The sequence below is a fragment of the Athene noctua genome, chromosome 1 (assembly GCF_965140245.1).
Source record: "Athene noctua chromosome 1, bAthNoc1.hap1.1, whole genome shotgun sequence".
NCBI classification, from domain to species: domain Eukaryota; kingdom Metazoa; phylum Chordata; class Aves; order Strigiformes; family Strigidae; genus Athene; species Athene noctua.
In genome coordinates, this window is record NC_134037.1 from 45,966,066 (window position 1) to 45,988,130 (window position 22,065).

Here is a 22,065-nt window from a genome sequence, read left to right on the forward strand (position 1 = left end):
GACCCAATCAGTAAAAAAGTCATTATTCACACAACACTGGGCAATATGCATTGTAATTTTTAACAAATAATAGGAAACTGTTAATGTTTTCACAGGAAATACAGTTCTGTCTTGTGCAGCAATGGTCATTTATCACTGCACTTTGTGAAATCACTCATTTGTTCTAATTTGAATGTAAATGACTCTAAGGTTTTACAAATAAGGTGACAGACTCACATAAATGTAATTGCAGGGTTCATCTCTCTCTTTTTATATATCACTCATTAAGTTATGAATTAAATACATCGTATTAAACCAGGGGCATGTCCAATGATGATATTGTAATGGCAAATTACTCTATGCTATTAGAGGTGTATTTTTTATTCATGGACATTAATTTGTCATTAAGCGGCATTAGTTTAGCACTTTTATGTGGAAGACGTGACCTGAAAGAGGAGACTTACAGCTCTAATGTGAAGGAACAGGAATACAGGCACCAGATATACAGAGCTTTTTTTACCTCCTGTAAAGAAGCAGAGGGACATTTTATTCAAATTTGCTTTGATCTAAAGCAATTTGAGTTGTGTTAAGCCATTTTAACAAAGGTATTTCTGATACATGAAAATGCTTTGGTTATAAAGTATTTACCAATATGGGAAAAGTCAGAATGCTAAGTACAAACTGGTGACTATAAATCATTTGTAACCTATGAACCTGAAGAGAACATTGGGCCTGAAGTGAGTTACAATCTGATTTTATCTCAGAAGTATCACTGTGGTAGAGAGTTAATTGTCCATCTTCTCTTTCCTCTGTACTGGCTTAGCCAAAATAGAACTGATTTTTTTTTTTTTTTCTTCTTAAATATGAAGTATCTTTTACCTCCTCTATACTTGGTATTTTTAAACACACTATTATTATTTTCACAGGGATCAATTTCAAGTTTGAAATGTTAAACAGGAGCAGAACCTTTCTAGAGAAAACGTATTATTTGATGGAATTTGAGAGGCAGCTTGACACTTGTGAATCACTGTTCCATCTTTAAAACATATTAAAAAGACCTTGTAAATTTTATTTTACAGTCAGTTTAATATGAGAGACTGGCTTTTCAAAACTTTGTTTACTTAATGGTGGAGATAGACTGAAGTTGTAAGGATCCAAGCTGATACATCCCCCAATTTGGCAGTATTTGCATTTTAGGCTTTTTTAGACTTTTTTTCAGACCATCTCTTATTAAAAGTAAAAAGTCTGAACTTGATATGAATCTATCTTCCCGCCCCATTATATAATATATTTTTCTGGTGACTTAATCATTACTGTGTGATACATCTATCTGAGCTCTGAACCATTCACAACACACTCAACTAGTGTGTTGTGCTAGTTAAGAAGATTTGGAATGAAAATTACTTAAGCCTGAAGTATACATAAGTAGTTTCAGAAACAGAAGCACCCCAAATTATCATCTAGTTTAACTACTGTTAAATAAATACTATTTCAGTACTTAATAGAGAAAAAATTTTCACTGAACCATTTCAGATTGTAGGGAAGCAAAAAGTAGGAAACAAGTTCCGTGTAAGGCTGTTGATGTTTTCCAGTAGATCTCTCAGCAGCGGTAAATCAAACAGTATTTTAGCACATTCCATCATTTATATGTTCTGTTTGCACAACTGCATCAGAGCAGAATTTGCCAGGGAACCAGTGTCTTGCTTGAGAATTGTGATGTAGACTAATTCTATTTAAAACAAAAACTCCATTTCTGTCCAGGGTATTGAGTAGGCCTTGAACCCAGAATGAATCTGAATGTATACATATTGTCATACTGAATCTTCAGCCAATATGTAATCAGAGCTTTGAAAGTTATAAATTGTCCTCATTCATCTTACTAATTCTAAAAATTAAAGATACAAACCTAAAGATTAGTGGTATCAGTAACTTTATTGACCGTTAATAATGTCCTGCAAGTGTGTTACTCCAAAGTGAAAAATGTTTGTAACTTTATTCACTTGCTTTCCTGTGTAATCTATTCTAAACATCTGTTTATTAATTTGGAGGAAGTTGTTGCTAAATTTCCCATCTGTTGCAACAGAGTCTTACAGAATTTGTGATTTCTACCACAGAGTGTGTCTAGCTGAATAGGTGGCATTGGATCTTAAATGAGAACTTTTATCTGCTGTTCAGTGGGAACTGAGCTGGTAACACATGGCATTGTTTCTACAGTAACTTTTTGTAGGAAGTGTTGTGTCCTCTGAATTAGAAGAGTGGTAATGTATTGGCTGGACTTGCCTCATAAACACTTTGACCTTTGTTGTGAAAGTTTGCAAAGCCATTAAAATGAGGTTTTGTCTAAATTCTGTTTCAGTGTTTTCTCCTTGTTTACCATAAGCCACATCTGTTCCAATTATATATGCAAAAGACCTTGACTTTCCATAGTATCTATGCACACCTGTTTCTCATGGGGAAAGTATTGTAGCAACCTCAGGTACCCTAAATGTGTTCAGCCCCTAAAACACATCGGGATTGGAATTCCCACTGACTTGAAATGACACGTTGTGGACATGGAGAGAGCTAGGGGGACAGGCCCAATGTTGTATGCTGGGTCCTAAATCAGTGTTTATATAGGCTTGTATTTTAGTTTTGCCTGCCTCACAATATTTTTACTCATATTTCCAGCATTACCGTCTTGATGGGGAACTGAACTATGCAGGGAGTATATGTATACAATGGTGATGTCAAGGACCCCCAGAGACTGATATCAAACTTTTACTGTAACTAAATAATTTAAAGTATTTGACTACTTAAGATACTGTTGTGAGTCTTAACTTGCATGTGTATTATACACAATCGGCAAAAAGTTCTAATCAAATTCTGGACTCTTATACCACTGTTTAGCCCTGGACCAAAAATTGAACAGATTAACGGAACTTCTTGAAAAAGACTGAAGCAAGTAGCTAAAATGATCAGTATGTGGTGTGAATATTTTTTGGGGGAGTGGGGTGAGAAACAAACAACATTAGGTATACATAACCTTTGATAAGCCGTTTTAGCATTTTGCTTTTAGGTGTGGTTGAAATCTTTGAAATTTGGAAGTTTGAGCAACATTTCTTATTAAAATTTGGACTAATTTTTATAACTGTACTGGGTCTGGCTGAACTGGAATTGGTTTTCCCCTATAGCAGCCCTCACGGTGCTGTGTTTTATGTTGGGAGCTGGCAGGGTGTTGATAGCACCCTGGTGTTGTGGCTGCTGCTGAGCAGTGCTTACACAGCACCAAGGCTCTTTCCAACATTTCCCCCAGTGGGACGGGGTGGGCAAGATCTTGGGAGGGGACACAGCCAGGACAGCTGACCCAAACCGACCAAAGGGATATTCCAGACCATATGACGTCTGCTCAGTATAAAGCTGGGAAAAGGAGGAAGGGGGTGGGGTCACCCTTGGTCCTCCGAGGCAACCGCTACGGGTATGGGAGCCCTGATCCTGAGAAGGCCTGACATCACCTCCTGTTCATGGGAAGTAGAGAATAAATCTGTTTGCTTTTGCTTCCGTGTGTGGACCTTTGCTTCATTTTGCTTAAATTAAAACTGCTTTTGTTTCACCCACAAGGGTTTGTTTATCTTCCTTCCCCTCTTTGCCCTGTTGAGAAACAAGGGGAAAAGCGGGGGGGGAAGTGATAGAGCGACTTGGTGGATACCTGGCATTTAGCCAAAGTCAAACCATCTCAATAACATTGCATAGAGTAATCGTTAACTAAAAACTTTTTCAGTAAGTTATAGTTCAGTTTTAAAACCAGTGACTGTTGTTAGATTAGCTGCAGAAATACGTTCATTTTGAAGTAACTGAGCTAATTCTCTCCTCTAAATGCCCTTCTAATTTTTTCTAAAGGGTGTCTGGCTTCATTCTGTCTGTGTTTAAAGGGAGATACAGAAGAGGGGTTCTTCATATACTTAAGGATTTGGAGATCCTGGCAAGCATCTGTAGCTGTGAAACCTTAGAAATTTGGCCTATAATGATCTATTTTGCTTTTAAAGACGGTGTTTTCAAATAGAAATCTTAAGGCCAGTGAGAATTTAGTAATTTGGTTGCATGTCTTAAATACGGTGCATTGGTTAAATTTTTTTCCTCTTTTATATCTATATGGAAAAAAGCCTTGGTGGTAATGCATGGAGTTCTGATTATTATCTGTTTGAGATTTGAGATGGGGGGGAATTGTTTTTTCTTCTTGGTAAGAACTGCTAGAAACTAAATGAACAAAAGTCAGCACGGTCTTTGAAGGCTCATGTCTTCCTGATGCTTAGCACCTTCAGCAGTGTGAGCATTCACATGTGGTTGTTTTGGGAGGACTTGACTTGTTTGGCACTACTAAAGGTCAGATGGAGGAGATGTCAAATTGGACATTGAGTCAAGGTCCATTTTTTACATTTAGGCTTTGCCCTTCCTAACCTTCTGGTTTTGAGAGTCAGATTTATAGTAATTCCTGACAAAGAGAGTGATAAGTGAATCCCTAGTCAATAATGCTTAAAATACAAGCAAATCCTCCTCAATCCTCGCACATACTAATTTTTTATTTTTTTTTTAATTCTGGTGCTTCCAGAATTTTTAAATTATTTTACTTTTATTCCTCTATGTGGACTACTACTATCTCTTTTTATCCTGTTTGCCTCCTGAAATCAGTTCTGAACGATCAGCACAGCTCCTAGTCATAGGAGAGAGATGTTCTTTTCACTGCATAAATTTAGGGACAGAGTGTTGTAGAGGATTTTATTTTACTGAGATATAATGCTTATACAAAAAACATGTTACAGACATTTTGCTGATATATTGAGCTGTCTAAATAACTTTAAATTATGTTAAAGTTGCAGGTGGAGTGTGCAAGAAAAGAATTATCTAATTACTAGACCACTGGAGTGGGTTCCAAGCATTTGAGGTTCTGGTTTTTTGTATCTTCCGCATTATGGGAAATATTTTAAATTATTATTCGCTTCTCCTTTTTTCTCTGTAAAGTGAGAATTTGCCTTGGTTTAGTGCTGTGAGCAAAAAATTTCTTATGATTTTTTGAGCTGAGGTCTGATATTGCAGGAGCATAGAGATACCTGAACAAATAACAGTTTTCCAAATAAAATTGAAATGTTGCCTTTTTATCATTGACATACTTATAATTAGGTTCTTTTAACTGCTGAGTACCCATATATCTTCCTGCAACTACAAGAAGTCTCTTGCTCTTCAGAGGAATGTGAAACCATAAACCCTTAGAGGTCAAATTTGCAAATATTTCCTTCTTTACTTGTACAGACAGTTGGCAAAAATCTTGTTTTATTGCAGTCATTTTCTTAATGCAGAGTTTCAGAATGTTCTTAATCACACCAAGGCAATGCAAACAGTCCTGTACTTCCTAGTCCAGGGGCCAGGGTAACTGATCCTACATTCGTGAGTCAGAGACTATTTTCTGAAAATTTATTCAGAACTTTTTTCTTTCATGTATTCTCTCCGTTTTATAAATATCTTTGCTTCAGATCAAATCATCCAGGAGTCTTTCTTTAAAAAACGAAGTAGAGCACCTTAAATCTTGCAAGGTTGGTTTTCCAGCCTATAGTATTTTCATATCCTTAAAGTGTGGACTTCAGAACTGGGACCAGTATTTGAGCAGTACCCTTAAATATGCAATGTTGAAGCAGCAAGAGGATTTGTTTCTTTTATTGGACAGTACTTGGTGTGCATTTTATGACATGAGCCTCTTTTTTTTTGCCACAGCACTGTTCTGAGAACTGATGTTGCTATTTATGACTGCTTCGTAGTGCCTCCTGATAGCCTGTAAGTGTTGTTCCAAGAAGGGCCTGGTATATTTTTCTGTATCAGCTATGTTACTGGTTCTCAGATACTTTTTAAATTATTTTTTTTATGTGATCTTTTTGTCAGGAAAGCCAGACATATTCTGTCATTCTCGTAATTTGTTACACCACTGCTTTTGCATGCTTCTGCAAACTCTGTGGGCAGAACTTGTCATTTTCTAGTTCAATTAAACTGTTAACAGTATTGGACCAAGGATCAGTTCCTTGTGGGCTTTGCTGGAAAAAGTTACACTGCTTTATAACTTACTATTAATAACTTCTATTTTGAGATTGTCATTGAACAAATCTTTGATCTAAGATGCATCCCACTGAAAGTGTGAATATATGAAATTTATGAAACATTATAATGCTCAACTTTCTCTAATACTCCTTGTGTTAAATTTTATTCCATTTTATTGTGCCAATATTTCTTGTTAACTTGGGGAAATGAGCTCTTTTGACATTTCCAAAAAATACGTTCCAATACTGATGCCTTATTCCTTTCATACAAGTCAAATGTTAGTAGATAGCTGGGGTGATGTGATTCTTACAATACATTAGGAACTACTGATTTATAATTGGTGACCAAATCCACTTTGTCTATCAAAATGATACTCAGTATTGAGTTATCCTGCAGCAGATTCAGCCTTTCTGTAGATATGTCACGTGCTCCCTTAAAATTCTGAGAAAGTTTTGTTGCTTTGGGTTGTTGTTTAGCAAATATTTCTGAGATTTGAATTTGTCTGTGTTAATTAACATGTCATTCCACACATTTTAGACAGTGTTTCATTCTCTAGTGATATTAGATGTCCAGCTCACTACAGTTACACTTTTCTAAGTATCCATTTTTAGGAGTGTTTATTAGCTTTGTAATCCTTAACAGCCTGGTGACAGGCTGTTGCCTGGGATTCTGAAGCAGAGACAGGTTTTTAAGAAAAGTGGTCCCTCGCTGGGTTTATTACAGAGCACACGTATACATCATTGAAATGTTCCAGAAATAAAATGTCATAAAAAGATTCTGAAACAGAGTTGTTTGAATCATATTATATATTCTTTGCACATGAACACCTCCCCTGTTCTTATTTATACCTAGAGTGTTAACTTTGGTGTATTGATAATTTTGGAATATGCTGTTTGTTTTTTAGCACAACCTCATGAGTGTTGACTTCCTTTTTTAGTTAGTGACTTTCATGCTATTATCCATCTTTGTTACTCATTTATATTTATGCAGAGCAGTTGGAGGAACTATCACCCAGCCTCCTTCAGAAGCCACGTCTTCTGGATTATGATTCTAACTCTCCTGCTAGAGTCCAGTACTGTTTGCCCCTTGTTGTCTCTGGGCTTCTTGTCTGGACCTTCTCTCCTGTTCTTTGATCTGAGGTTTTTTTCATGCTTCTGCATTTGTAAATGGTAGTGTCTTTCTCAGACCTGCTGGTGCTCCGAAATGGATCCTAAGCAGTGCAATAGAAATGGACTTTCAGCCTTCAGGATTTGCCATTGTGATTTGGCCCATAGTGGACAATGATACAGACAGGATCTTGCTTAGCTGTGGAATAGACTATGGACAGTGCAACTAGAATGGGATGAGATTTTTAGCTGCAAAGTTCAAAGAAGTCATTACTGAGCATATCAAAACTATTTATTTTTCTAGAGGCTGATGAGGGGGGCTCAACAGAAGGTTTTCAGGGTGAAGGCAACTCCTCTGAGCTATTTCCATTCTGATTATTTTTAATGTGGAAGAGCAGTGGTCTTTTCCTGTCAGTCTCATTCTTAGTAATGTGTAATATGATTTTTGAGATGTCTTCAAGAGATTTTCAAGAGATTCATCTTAAGGTTGGAAAACTTCAGCTTTCAAGTGTTAAATATTGGCAAAATAGTAAGTTATTAAAAAAAAGGCATAGGAAAGGAAAACTGTCAGGTGCCTCTATGAACAGAACTATAGTAGATATAGAAGTAATGTTGACTTTTTTTCCTTCCCCCTCTCCTTGGTGCTGGTAATAGAGATGACAATTAAAAATAAAAATGATACTTTAATGTACCATGTATTAGAAACACATTTTCTATTTGTCTTTTCACTGTGTTTGGAAGTTTGAAAGTTGATTTAAAACTTTCATTGTTTTTCAGAATATTAAGGGGATTTCCTTGTCTACTTTTGAAAGAAATCTTAAGAAAATTATTGAAATAATTTTTCCCCCAAAAAGTAACTGGTATGTACCAGACCAATTACAAGATTCATTACTCAAATATAGAAGGAAATTAAATAAGCAATTGGAAAATAATTTCTGAGCATCCTCAGTAGAATCTACTGCATCCTACTCAATTCCCATTTGTAACATGTCATATTATTCCTGTCCTGCCTGGCAGATGGAAGGGCTGTTACTGTGTCTCACTTGAGGACCAAGTTTACAGAGAATTTTCATGTATTCAATCATATGATGGCTTTGAGCTACTAATGCGATGCCATCAAGAAAAAGGCAGTTTGAATCTAGGATATTTCATGCAAGGTAATTTATAAAACTATAAGGAAGTATTAATGCTGGTGTGCAAGATACTGCTGAAAAATCATGAGTATTATGAAGAGTTTGCCCATGCAGAAGAATAAATGCAGCCAGACTGGGAGAGGTGTAGAAAAGGGCAGCTAAGATGATCTGGAAGACCTGTTTTACATGAGGAGATTAAAAGAGCTTGGCTTGTTTAGTCTAGCAAAATGAGGACTGAGGAGGAATACTATTGCTTTCTGTAAATATAGGGAATAAATACTGGGAGAGGGGGGAACAGAGGGAGAGGCAGAGTGCTGCTAAAACTAAAAGACAATGTTGACACAGGAACAAATGCCTATAAACGGTCTGAGTAAATTAAGCTGGAAATTAGGAGATGGATTTTCAAAATCAGTGGAACCTTCTCGTAGTAGTAATTGTGAGCAAGAACACAGCAAGTTTTGAGATGGATCTTTCTTGATTTATGATGAAGATGATTTGATGAGCTTGTCCAGTATAGTAGAGGAATAGGCTTCCACTCCAGTATTCTCATGGCCTTAAACTGTTAATAGAGTCTGCAAAAGAATTGGAAGCAATAGTATTGTACAGTCCTATTTTTCTTGTTGATGGTAATTATTGTTTTAACTGCTACTTCTGGGAACTTTGGGTTTCTAGAGGACAAAACTCACTCTTTCTGGATTTGACAATATTAGCAACTACAACAAAGTGAACATTTACCATAAAAGTTTACTGGTGATTGATGGATTAGCCAAGTAGTTTTCAGCTTTCCTCAAGCACTGTAGTAACTCTGAGGAGTTAGCAAAAATATGAAGTAGTAAAACATCTTGCAAAGACTATGTACCAATATTCTGTGGTTTCTGCTGGAGTAAAGAATTCAGGATTATGTCATTCCTCATAACATATGTGAAGAAAAGGCAGGCTCCCATAATTGGCAAAAACTGTAAACATAGATAAATCTGACTAAATCCTCCCTTTGGATTTCTACTGTCTGAAATGGGATAAGAGGAGCTAGGTGAAGGGTTAGATGATCTCCATGGTCCAGTTCATCCCTGCATTTTTATTTGTTAAATAATAATGATTGCTACAGTTATCTTGCCAGGAATATGTGAAGCCAGGTGAGTTTTGAAGCTTTTCATGTGGGGAAATTCCGTGCCAGGTGCAGTTAAAAAAAAAAAAAAAAAAAAATTCCCACATCAACATCTGTTTAGCAAAGGAAAACAATTGAAAACTCTGCAGAACCTTACCTGTGGTTGTTCCAATGGTAGCTTTAACTGTGGAGTCTTAATGTTTCATACACGTTATCAGGTATGCAATGTATAATCAAGGTCACTTAAAATATTTAACTGGATTGCTGTTTGAAAAAAATATTTTCAAATATTTTGAATATTTGAATAATACAAATATAGATTAATCTATCTGAGATTCTAGAAAATGTTTACTTTTTCAGAGGTACTTTTGAATACCTGCACATGGCATGTTTCACTTTTTTTTTGAAGGTCACGCATATGTTTCATCACATGAGCAATCTGAGAATGTCATGTCTTTACACTGTGTTTGTGAAGGTCACAGGCCTCCTCCATGCCTTCAACAAAGGCGCTTGCTAGCACCAGCCAGTGGGATTGAAACTGAAAACTAAGTAGATATAGGGGAACACTGTGAGAAGGGAAATTAATTCTCATAGGGTAGAGAGAAAATAATAAGGCTGAAATGTTTTGATATTGCTGATTTTGTACTTAGACCCAGACCTACTTTGAAATAACAACAAGGATGCAAAATAACTTTTCATGTTTAAAAGAGGAAACGAAAGCAAGAACTACAGAAAATGTTGAAAAGCAGTGATCTACTAGAAAAATTAATTTTTTTGAGTCATTTAAAAAGTCATCTTTTGCCATGTCTATAAATACATCTACAGTCTGCACTGATCTTGTAAGAAATGTAAACACAGTTTTATACATTATGAAATCCTGACCCAGCTGTTCCACTGTGACCAGGCTTCAGCATGGATTTGGTGTTTAGTGGAGGCAAATTCCAAATAAGATCTAAAATAGAGTTTTCAGAATATTTTTGCTTATGCTTAGTATGAAATATGTATGTCACTGTGCTGTTGAGTATGTGCAGCATCTGTTAGTTCTTGGGTAAGTGTATGAGGTTTTGCAGAAACTAGAACCTTTGATATAGAAAGGAAGATCTAGAACCAACAGAACCAGATTTTTTTTTCTCTCTTAAAGTTGTGTTGATCCCTTTTGTTGTCAGATAAGTGTATTTTTGTCACTACAATTTTTCATTCTGTTACTATCCCTTATCTGTTTAGAGTCTGTCTTTGCTGTGATTTATGTCAAGGTTCTTTTCTGAATGGTGTAGCTGTTTCATAGTATTTAACATAGCAGAGAACCTAGAGGACGTAGGGTCAAGACCCCGTTGTGCTGCGTGCTGCTTAAGGATTTTGAATAAACATGTCCCTGTCCCAGAGACCTCACACTTTCCTTTTTTTTTTTAGTTCCTCTAAAGAGGCTGAAACCCTTTTAGGAATAGGGGAAATAGTGTCACCATGCAACTCTTCTCTGTTATAGCAGCAGGGCTAGTCATTTAATACCTTGATTTATAACAGTGTTGTAATCTAAATAGGAAGCAGGTGGAGTTACAACTGGGTATGATACTTTGGATATTAATGGCTTGGCTTGGCAGTGGAATTCTAAAGCTGTATATACTTTTTCTGTCTTAATTATGCATTCATTAAAAGCTTTTATACCCAACAGAATAAAGTAAATATTGTTTGATCTCTGTAGTGTGCTCCCAGACTGTAGATTTGCACAGCAGGGTCTTGATAATCTGAATAAATTGTATTTCCCCAAGGAGTTTATCTTTCAAATAAGGTCATAAAGAAATGCATTCTTTCCCCTTAGTTCTCCTTGTGCTTTTTCTGCTATTTATAACACAGAGCAGAGGAATAGAGGTATATTGTAGTCTGCTGTGTATTTGGTTATGATTAACTCTAATTTATCAATCTGTTACATCCTTTTCTGGGGCTTGTGCAAGGCAATTATTCTTTAAAGTACAAACGAATAAAGATGGATTTGGAAGTAATTTAAATACAATGTTTATATCTATTTTTCCTGTTTGACAATTTATCATATTTCTATATTAAAATGTACCTCTGTATTAAAATATGGACAATGTCACATCATTTATTTTGAATATTTATTATTGTCATCTTTCAGATTATGTTTGTTCGGAAAACTGATTTTCTTTTTATGAGGGTTTTAAATGTCAGCTCATTGTTAAATTGGTTTGGCATCTGAAGGTTGATACTACTGAATCAGAAGACCAGTAGTGTATAACAATGGATTCTCTTCAGAGAGAGGGGAAGTGGGGGGGGGGAATGTATAGTAAGTAGCATGCGTAGGATCAAAGATAGTTTCTCATTTAGGAGTAGACACTGATAAATAATTTGGCCAATTTATTAAATTGCTTTGAGTTTACTGGGAGATTTTAGTACTCTTTCAACTGTTAGTTGTAAGATCTGTATATATAATCTTATACATATTTTCTTAGTCTGAATGTGTTTCAGCAGTGTAACATACATCATATTAGAAGAGATACGATCGCTACCTTTCCCTAATTCTCTTCAGCTCTTAGTGACAGTTCTGCTTGTGTTCATATTTCATCCTTCAGTTCAAAAAAGATAAGTGGCATATATTTAAAAGTTTACAAAAACAAGATTAAAAGTTTCAATAATTTACATAACCCTGTTTTGTATTGCATGTTTTTAAAGAATGTATGCTGCAATACAATACTGGAATGCAACTTAAATACTGCAATACAGTACAGCATGTGACTTAAATATTGTAGCTGCTTTTTTAATACAGTATAATAAATTTGTGGAAAACAGAGACTGCCAGAACTCTTATTCATGACCACACCTAAATTAACTTAATAGTAACCTATTTCATTTTTTAACAAAGTTTTTAACTCAGTTAAGAGTATAGTTTGAAAATCTCTGCAAATCAGACTGAGTTGACAGTGATTGCTTTGTTACTTCCTGTTGAATTTTTTTAAAGCTAGAAGGTAAGTTGTGGGGTTTTTTCTGTAAAAACCTTACATGCTTCATTTTAGTTTGATGTTTCTGAAAGTCTTACCATGTATGAAAAGCCAGGTTACCTGATCTGTGATATACGTCTTGCAGTCTCAGTGTGATGTTTTTGCTTTCTAGTATCATCACAGAGAAAGTAATGTATAGTACTGTATAATTTTAATTTGTATATTGGTATGACAGCCTGATAATTTTGATTTTTAAAAGCTCATGCACTATTTTCTGCTTTGGCTGCGAAATACAAACCTGTAAATCAACTCTAACCTTACAAAACCAGAAACAAATGTTTCTGATTACCAGTTTTAACAAAATATATTTGCAATATTCATCTAGCAGTAAATCGTAAGTCCAGCAGGTGACTAACACATTACATTAGGTGAAGCATCAAAACTCCTCTGAAGCTTACCAATGAAGATAAGTAAACCAATGAATCCCTATAATAAATAAATAGAGACAGATAAATAAGCATCTGAAATAAGCGAACACATATAAATAAAAATAAATAATATTGTGCATGACTCCTGAGAGTTTATCCATCCATAAGTATATTTGGCCTCTTCAACTGTATGACAGCTTTTATTAAAAAACTTCCAATTGGTGTTGATTTGAGGGGATAGGGAAGTTTGGGTGATCATCAAATATACCCAAACCAAAAATGAAGGCTTACCAGTGTGTTCCAGATTTCACTGAAGATTTTTCAGGGGAAAACTGCTTTTGTGTGTCATATTACTGCTTCTCTCTAATGAGGAAAGACTTCACTGTGTTATCTTCAGTTTTGTCCTCTTCTGAAGTCCACTGAAAGCCATCTGTCCTTCTCCATTGACACTTAGTGGGGTTTGATCAGGTCTGTATTTTAGTTGGGCTGTTGATCCTCAGATCACAATGCTTGATTATTTATTTGTTTATTTTAATCCTCCCCAGATATAGCTCTTGACTACAAGGGAGCTCAAAAAATATATACTGAGCTCTTCTAAATTTCTTTCTGGATGTTTGGCATTCATTCAATCAGGGAGTTCTTTGAAATGAGTCTTCCAAACTAGGGGACAATAAACCATGGTTGTTGCTTGTCAAATGCTGTGATGTTTACTTTGATTATACTCCTATGTGTTGTTGCCACCATTGCATGGCCATCACAGAAGTGGTGGTGTGAGGTACCATCTGTGATCTGCAGATACTAAATCACTGAGCAAGCACACAGACCAGATACTTCTCATGTAAAATTCATTCCTTTCTCTTTCTTTCTGCAATTGGGGAGGATTTATCCTTACCCTCCTCTATGTTAGTGTGAAGAGGAACTGACACTAGAATATATGTGGCTTTTGGGATGATGGCTGTTAGTGCTTGTTCTGACAATGTAAAGAACTTTTCTTTGTTCTTCCAAGAAAACAATGTGAAACTCCTATGCAGCAGTTTAAGTAGATAATGAATAGGGTTTATCTCTAATGTGTAACGCTGCCAGGGAAGGTGCATCGTTCAGACGGGGAGATTATATAGCAAGCAGGAGCCTCCACAGGAATTTGCTTCACTTTCCTCCAGTACTGACTCCTCTAAGCAGGTGAAAAAAATTCTTTCTCCACTCTCCATTGCATATGCATAAACAGCTCCACAGTCATTGGGACAGCCACCCAATTCACACGTTCAAGATGTAGTCCATAAAACATTCCAAAAAAACCCCTCTTCGCACTTTCCCATCTTCCCTGTTGCTCTGCTCTATCTGCCAGCCGTGCAGCTCATTTGACATTTACAAGATTTCTTGTCAGTTTCATTTGGTGCTGCCATTCCATCCAGCAGAGCAGTGAAAGTGAAATTGACTTAATTTAGTCTGTTTCTCTTTCCTGCTCTAGTCCCTATGTTAACTAACCAGCAAAGTGAAACTGACAAGACTTCTTGTCATTTTCACACATGGAGCTGGTCAAGGAGAAGGCAGCTGATAGGGAGCAATGCGGTAAATTGGAAGATGAAAACCGGGATTGCGGAGGAGAGAGGAAGAGAGGTGTGAGCATACAGCAAGAACAGAGAAAACGGGTAAACATGCTGCTGTTTCCCAGACGTCCTGGGTGTTTTTCTCTAATACAGATGAATTCTTGTCCTCTGAAAGGGTGCAGTATGGTCTAGAATAACAGTAATTAACTGTCGAGACACTAATTTACAAGGGATGCCAAGCTGAAAACCTTACCCCATAAATACAGATTATCGGTTACCAGGATGGAAAAAACTTGCTGCCCTGAGTTCCTGTAGCTTTTGTCTCTGCAGATTTTCTACTGCTAGGAAGAGGGAAGGAAAGAAAAGGAGGCCAACATCCACTATAGGTTGATGTCAGTGGTTGGAAAAAAAGGGTCTATCTGTTCATTGAGGATAAATTTATGTGTAATAAAATGTAGCTTAGCATCTTGTATTTTGTGAGGTTTCGTAGAACTGAAAGTTGTACCACACAGGTGCTCTAGCTCAATCAAAACAGTAAATAATGAATAAACAATTGCTTTGTAACAAACCACTGTAGTTAACAAATACATTTTTTTTAATCCACTTGTTAACTCCTGCAAGCTCTTGTCGCACAGTGTAAATCATACTGGTTTATTGTATTATGTACTAATCAATATTTCTTACAGATGCTTTATGCATATATAACCTTAGCGGTTGCAATATAAATTAATACTTATCATATATATTTGCATATGCACTGGTAACATTTACACATACATTTTGAATGAGGCTGTGTAATTAATTTCAAGTTATATTGCCTTCCTTCTACACAGCTCCAAACAAACAATCTTTTTTCATTATCTGAGACCTGTGGGGGTTTTTGTTCTCTGTTTTGTGTTTTGTTTTTTTTTCTTCTGAGATGTACTTTGTTTGCTTCACCCATTTAGGAATTAAATAGTTTTAATTACTTGGACCTGTATAAGCTTGCGGACCTCTTCAACCTCACTTTGTTGGAGAATGCAGTGGTTGACTTCTTAGTAAAACATCTCTCTGAGCTATTGAAGAGTCATCCAGAAGAAGTTCTGGCACTACCATACTGTCTTCTTCGAGAGGTTTTTAAAAGTGATAGACTCACTTCACTCAGTGAAGAACAGATCTGGCAGGTAAGGAGATTGGTGAACAAGCAGAATGTGTGATACTCTGTAAACCATAGCAGTAATCTGTTGTTTTGAAACCCTGGAGCAATCTCAAGGGCAAATAAGCACTTGAGCAAAAACTGTGAATAACAACTGAGGAAAACTTTTAAATGAAATGCAAAAAGTGTTGTGTTATGTTATGTTAATGCAATTAGTTTGTTTGAAAGAAAAATTTGTCTTACTGCTTGTGTTACTCAGATATGGCCAGAGATTTTCTTCCAGGTCCAACTTTGTTGGTGGGAAGAAATGGCCGATTCATGCAACTCAATTATCATTGCCTCAAGTGAGGCTAGTGCCACAAGTCTAGCCACAAGCCACAAGCAAATTAGAGAATCATCACACAGGCTGCTCTGCTCAGAGATGAGTGGAAGCTTCAGTGGAAGGTTTGTGGCAAGAAGCTGGAGGTGGTGATCATTTCCTTTAAAGAAGCTGGATCTAGGAGGGCCAGGTTGCTAGCCATAGAATATTAACAAGATAAAAGCATTACGTTGTGACCTTTAGTAGCGTGTATGTGTGTGAAACCTGATATGGAAAAGCCCTGTAGCCTTTAAAGAGAAATACAAAAACTAAACCAGAATCTATCCTTGGAAATATTCCCGTCATATGTCTGTAAAAATTGCAGTTCACGATATAGTGGGAGGAAATCTCTATCATGTTGGTTACCCAAACACTTCTTTCAGTTGCCTTTTTGTGTCATGTTTTATAGAGGAAAATATTTCAGGGTATTTCAAGGTAGAATGTAACTTGCTTGAAAGAAACCTTTGCTTTCTTTTTAAGAAGTGGGTTATATTGGTCCAACAGAGAAGACTGAGAGTCAGAAGACTGATATATGTTTCAGTCCCTGATATTTATCTACTTATCTATTGGATTATTCTACGCAAATAATTTCATTTATATGCCATTGTTTTCTCAAAGTATAAATTGTGTGTTCATCTGTGGGGCATTTCATGTTCTGTGGATGGATAATGTCATGTGGGAACAAAGTATTTGTAAAAAATGTCTAGTTAGGCTCTTCAAACCACAATGACAGTATGCAGATGTAACTTAACCTGTCAGTCAAATAACTGTCATATTTGTTTCCAAAACTTTGAGGCTTTAGATTATGGAGTGTTTTACAAAGACGATATTTTCTGCAAATACTAACATAAAGTTAGACTCTTTCCTGTCCTAGTCTCTGGCAGATGTCTCTACAACACAACCTGTAGCACACTACCCATGGTGATGGGTTTGGTTTGATTTTTTAGGCACGATACTCTGGAGTCCTAGCTCATATTCCCTTTATCAGAAGACATTTTGATATACCAGTTCATATATGGGGCATAGCTGATCGGCCAGTTGGCTTTTATCATCATCTTTCTGCAGGGTCAGTGAATCTCCTAGCTATGTGCTTGGGTATATTTTTGTTAGTAAAGTTGTTATGGAAAGCCCTACAAGTATAACTTAATGCCAGCTCACTAATGAGCAAGTGTATCCAGAGTCATATGCCCTCTGCAACCTGCTGAAACAAAGTTTGGGAAGTGAGAGTTTTTAAATCTTGTGTCATTGTCCTGTCCTGCAGGAAGAACTCAGAAATAATTTTCTTAATTGCATGCACTCCAGTCATGAGGCAAATATGACAAAGCTTCTGTTTCTGTTGCAGGGTCATACTGGGGAGAGATACTTATAGGTAATATGCTGCTTTCTGAGTGACAACAAACTCCACACTGTCCATTTAAGTGTTATCATAATTGCCTCTCTAAAGGTTACTAATCCCGTTCCAAAGAATTTTTTTAAACCAGTTTTCTGCTGCAGGCAAAACGTGCATGTGTCTTTTTAATTCAGTCTGTACAACCAGGAATAAATATATATTTATAAATATTCCAGGTCCCCAGAATGAATTAAAAGACACACATAAATATTTACCAATTTAGACATTCAGAAGGCAATAAGAAACTGGTTTTTTGCTTTATCTTAGTAAATAAGTAATTCCCTCATACTCAACCCAATAGAAGAAAATCAAATCAGACCAGCTATATTGCCTCAAGTGTGGTTAAGTTCATCATTTTTGCTAAGGTTATAGTAGTAATGCAATATACCATGGAAGAATCTAATATTCAGCCCAGGGTGAAGATTGGGTATGCCAGAGGATTAGTGTCAGGGTGCTTTATAGAAGTGAAACTTGATGGACAGGCTGGAGACAGATCTACAGAATCTCATTAAATTGCTGAATTGTTCATTACTGAGCACTCTCACTGTAATAAAGTGCTCATTGACTTTGACAAATCCCCATCCCATGTCTTAAGGAAGAACAGCAAAGCAAGAGGTGTTGGGGAAGCTGGAGGAAATTGGCACAAAGTGGGGCAGATAATAGAAAAGCTGATGGGGGGGATGCTACCGTTTGATTTGTCTGTCTTACCTGTGACTAGTGTGGCCTCCTGCTCACACACATGCATGCGTGTTATGGCAATATCAATTCAGCGTGTCCTCGAGGCACCTTTACTAGCAGGGTTCCCATGAAGCTCTAAGCACAAATTAAAGCTTCCCTCAGAGAATCTTTGGAAAGGGTGCCACTGTCTGCAGAGCACAGTTATTTTCACTAGTTTAAATTCCCAGTGTCCACTGGGCGATTCGATCCTAATGCACATAAAGATTAAGGCAGTTATTTTAATGAATCAAAATGTGTACACAGAGTGATGCTTGAATGTGATTTAAACTGAAGTGACTACAGCTCATATCTGGCACGTTTTGGATTTTTGTTAGACTACTCACAGTTGCCCAATTTTAGTGAGTATGGTGAGATGTAACCTTGAAAAAAACAAGTTTGAGAAAGTTAAACAGTAATATGAATCTTAGTGTATTAGGATATGGATTAACGTAGAGTACTACAGTAATTCCAGTTGATTCCTTCAGAAAGAAAACTGTGACTTCCAAACCAGAGTAAGGTGGAGAAACTAAGTAGTTCATTCATTTTTCTACCTCTTAAAATCTTATGAAACTCTTTGTCTTGAGGTAGGTGTTTTTGGCTTAGTGGAGACAATAGACAAGGAATATAATGTTCTACTTCTTAAAACAAATAAACAACAAAAAGAAGGCCCACCAGAAAACACTCATAGGCTGTGAAACAGGAGCGATTTACTAGCCCCCATGATTAAGTTTTTTTTTAGCTAGGCTAAGCCAGTAGAAATGACTATTAGTTGTCATAGGATTTGGTTTCATACTGAGTTTTTACATTTTACTAGCATGTGAGATTATAAAATACTATTTTGTATATATGAAATTTCTAAATTTTTAGCTGCATTAAAACATGAGTAAACTTAAAGCAGTGACATGGAAGAAAGAATTAAATTTAAAAATTAAGAAAACCAAGGAAGAATCCTGAGAAAGTTGAAGGAAAAAAGCAATTTCTTTGGTGGTTTTCCTCTGCATCGTGAGCTGTGCAGCATGCTTTTTTTCCACAGGAAACGGTCATGATGAGGACATAAATGTCTAGTTTATCATGAAGTGAAAAGTGAATATTTTCTTAATTGGCCATTACTAGAAAGGCTCATTGGCTCTACTTTAAGAAAGCAGATGAACTCCTTCCCTTGATAATTGAAAAGGTAACCAACCCTGTATGACAGAATGTGTTCTCAGAGAAATCTAGCAGTAGAGGGCTTCTTGTTGGAACCTTAGCAAGTAGAATGCAAGCCAAAGGTTTAAGTAAAAAAACTGATGTTAGCCTTAGTTTTAATATAGTTATGCCTTATCATGTTCATTATTAAAAACTTCAGAGTCATGAATGAAGCTTATATGTTTCTGTTTCAAGGATAATACTAATAGTTACAGATAGAAATATCTACTGGATCATTCTGTCTCCCGGCAGTACACTGGTCAAATGATACTGTATTAAGTACTGCACTTCATCCAAGGTGAACTCCTGAGTCCATTTGGCAAAAAATCTTAATATGAGATCAGTATAGTTAGTTACTTCATTCTCTGCTACTGGTTAAGTCGCTTGTTAAAGGATATATATTTTTTAAATGACTAACATAAAATCGGGTCAATTTTAGTATTTGCCAATACATCTTCTGAAGTTACGATTAGGAGTTTTTTTCTTGTTTTTTTTTTTTACTTTACCGTGCACCTTAGTTTCTTGGTAATCAACTGATGAGCAAGCAATCTAGAAAAAAATTAGTAGATAAAACTGCATGAGTATTTTATTCAGCTAGAAAGCGTGCAGTTATGTTGTGTCTTTTCCAAGACTAGGCTCCCAAGACATTCCAGCCCTGTTAACTTCCATGTGTGCAACTTGTGAACTTGTGTTCATAAAGTAGATGTTCTACATGTGAAAATGTAGCACTAGTTATTCCTTTTGTTACTGTTGACGTGATGTGCAAATCTTTGGTCTCTGTAGTAGAAAAGTTTCTTTGCTTGAATGAATAAAAAATTAAAAGTCAGGAAGACTGCAGTGTTACAGGTCAATATGAGTTGTTACACATCTATTTTATAAAAATAATAAATGTATAAGTCTAATTTTCTTATTACAGTCCTGTTTATCCTTTTCTAAGGGAGAGTAAAGCGCCCTCTTTTCAACTGTCTTTTCTTATACTTGAGCTCCATTTTGAATCTCCTGGTGGAATTTTTGGAGGGCCAGAAGTATTCTCCAGCAGAAACGCCCCAGAGTTCAGCACTGTAGGAAATTTTGCATAGTATTCATTATAGCAGGCTGTTACGATGGAACAGTTCTCTGCTGAAGACAGGGCCATAGACACCTTCCATACATCTCCAGTGATGCCCGCATTTTCCTATGCAGAACAGCAGTTTCTAAAGCGGGTTGTCATGTTCTAGTATGAGCTTGCCATTCCATCAGTGCAGTACTTGATTTTTTTTTTTTCTGTCAATCTTTTGATTCTACAGAACAATTTTTAATATGGAGAGAGCAAAATTCATGTTTCTCAGGAGTGTGTATATAGATATATATGTTTTGATGAAATGTGGACTAAGTGCCTTGCTAAATGTGAACTTATGTTTTACTGAAAAATAAGTAATGACATGAAATAGTAAACAAAGGAAAGCATCTCGGTAATCAACGTTGTGTTTAAACAATATATTAGCCTTTCACTGTTCAAGAAATAAGCTTAAGTGCTCTCTTGGGCAATAACTGAAATCATGTCTGGTGGTCTAATGCTTGTCCCTAGTGAGTATTTACCCTAAGTAGAAAGCCACCGCACTAAAATGTGTCTGTCAGCCTCTCATCAAGAGAGGCATAGGAGAGAAAAAACGAGTTTCATGCATATCAAGGCCGAGGTAAATTGGTGAGGCTATATGGGAAAATTAACACATTTCCCATGCGTGATTTGCTGTGTTTTCACCCATTTTTCAGTATCTTTTTCATCAGTAGTCTACATAAAGTGCCAAAGAGCCACCCTTGAATCTCAGTGTCCACTGTGCTGGACCTATGGTGAATGCACTGTGTATCATGACTAGCTGCAAGCAAGATTACTGTTACCCTCAAATAAAAATAGTGTGAAAACGTAACCTATGGTAGGATGTAGGTTTCCTTTTCCTAAAACTAATACTCATAATCACAGGTATTTCATCTGAATTGCCTGTGTGCAATAATAATATTCTTTACAGGCTCTCCAGACTATTTGCATGGGATTCATTTTTATAAACATAGGCATGTGCAGCATTTTCAGTAGGTTATCCATTATATATAGGCCAAGCCGTCAGTTGTGGCACAGGATCTGCAGGAAGATGAGGGTCCAGTGGAACTGCAGGCTAGACAGGGTTCATGCAGGCTACTGTGGATTGAGGCAGTGGACGTGGGCAGCTGAATCTCACACTCTGCTGATGTGCTCAGGTCACACACATTTTTCCTGATATACTTTCTGCATCGTTTATAATAGTAATGGCATTTTGGCTTACAGTGAAAATGAATGCTGCCCCTGTTGGCACTGTCCCTGCACTTTATGAAACACCTTCCCCCTTTGTCTGCCTAAGCTTAAACCTAATGGGCTCTTAATCTTGTCCTTTACAGTAAAGTTTTGTGAACTCTATATATGCTTTTGTTCTGAACTTTTGAAAGTTTCTGCCTGTTATTTCTTGAATGTTAGCTAATCTTGTTACGGTTATTTATCAAGTATAGCAGTATAGAAAGGGTTTTTCTATATTAAAACTAGGTTTATGTTAGTAGCAACTGTGTGTTCTTCTAATTATCTTTTTGATACATGTCAGTTCCAATCAGAAAACTTGATTATGTTGCTGCTATTGCTGTGAGCAATAGATATTTACTGTAGAGCATTACTTTTGCCTCAGTGTCCTACAGTAGTATTACCTCACCTTATTTATCCCAGATTAACTTCAGAACTCACAGAGCATCACACCAATATTGAGGAAGGCTGCTGTGCCCATAGCTCTGGAATTTAGGTCACTTCTGCAGCTAAGAAATGGATATGGGTTTTGATTTAGAAAGCCAAAAAAGGACACCAAGGTGTGCACACAGCACGACCACTTCTGTGATACTGCATTCTGCATTTGAATTAGTCTGTTACGGTGGGGCTTGTGTTGACTGTTATGCTGATTGTGGCACTGATCTGTTG

The 22,065-nt window shown here is 36.5% G+C and overlaps 1 protein-coding gene across 3 annotated transcripts in view; it reads left to right on the plus strand.

Moving 5' to 3' along the window:
- Positions 1 to 22,065, plus strand: part of KLHL32 (kelch like family member 32) — a 130,175-nt gene that overhangs the window by 75,330 nt on the left and 32,780 nt on the right. For all 3 annotated transcript variants that reach the window (XM_074896078.1, XM_074896077.1, XM_074896076.1), the window contains one exon: positions 15,257 to 15,472. In XM_074896078.1, the coding sequence (XP_074752179.1) occupies positions 15,257 to 15,472 (216 nt within the window). The remainder of the gene's footprint in view (positions 1 to 15,256; positions 15,473 to 22,065) is intronic.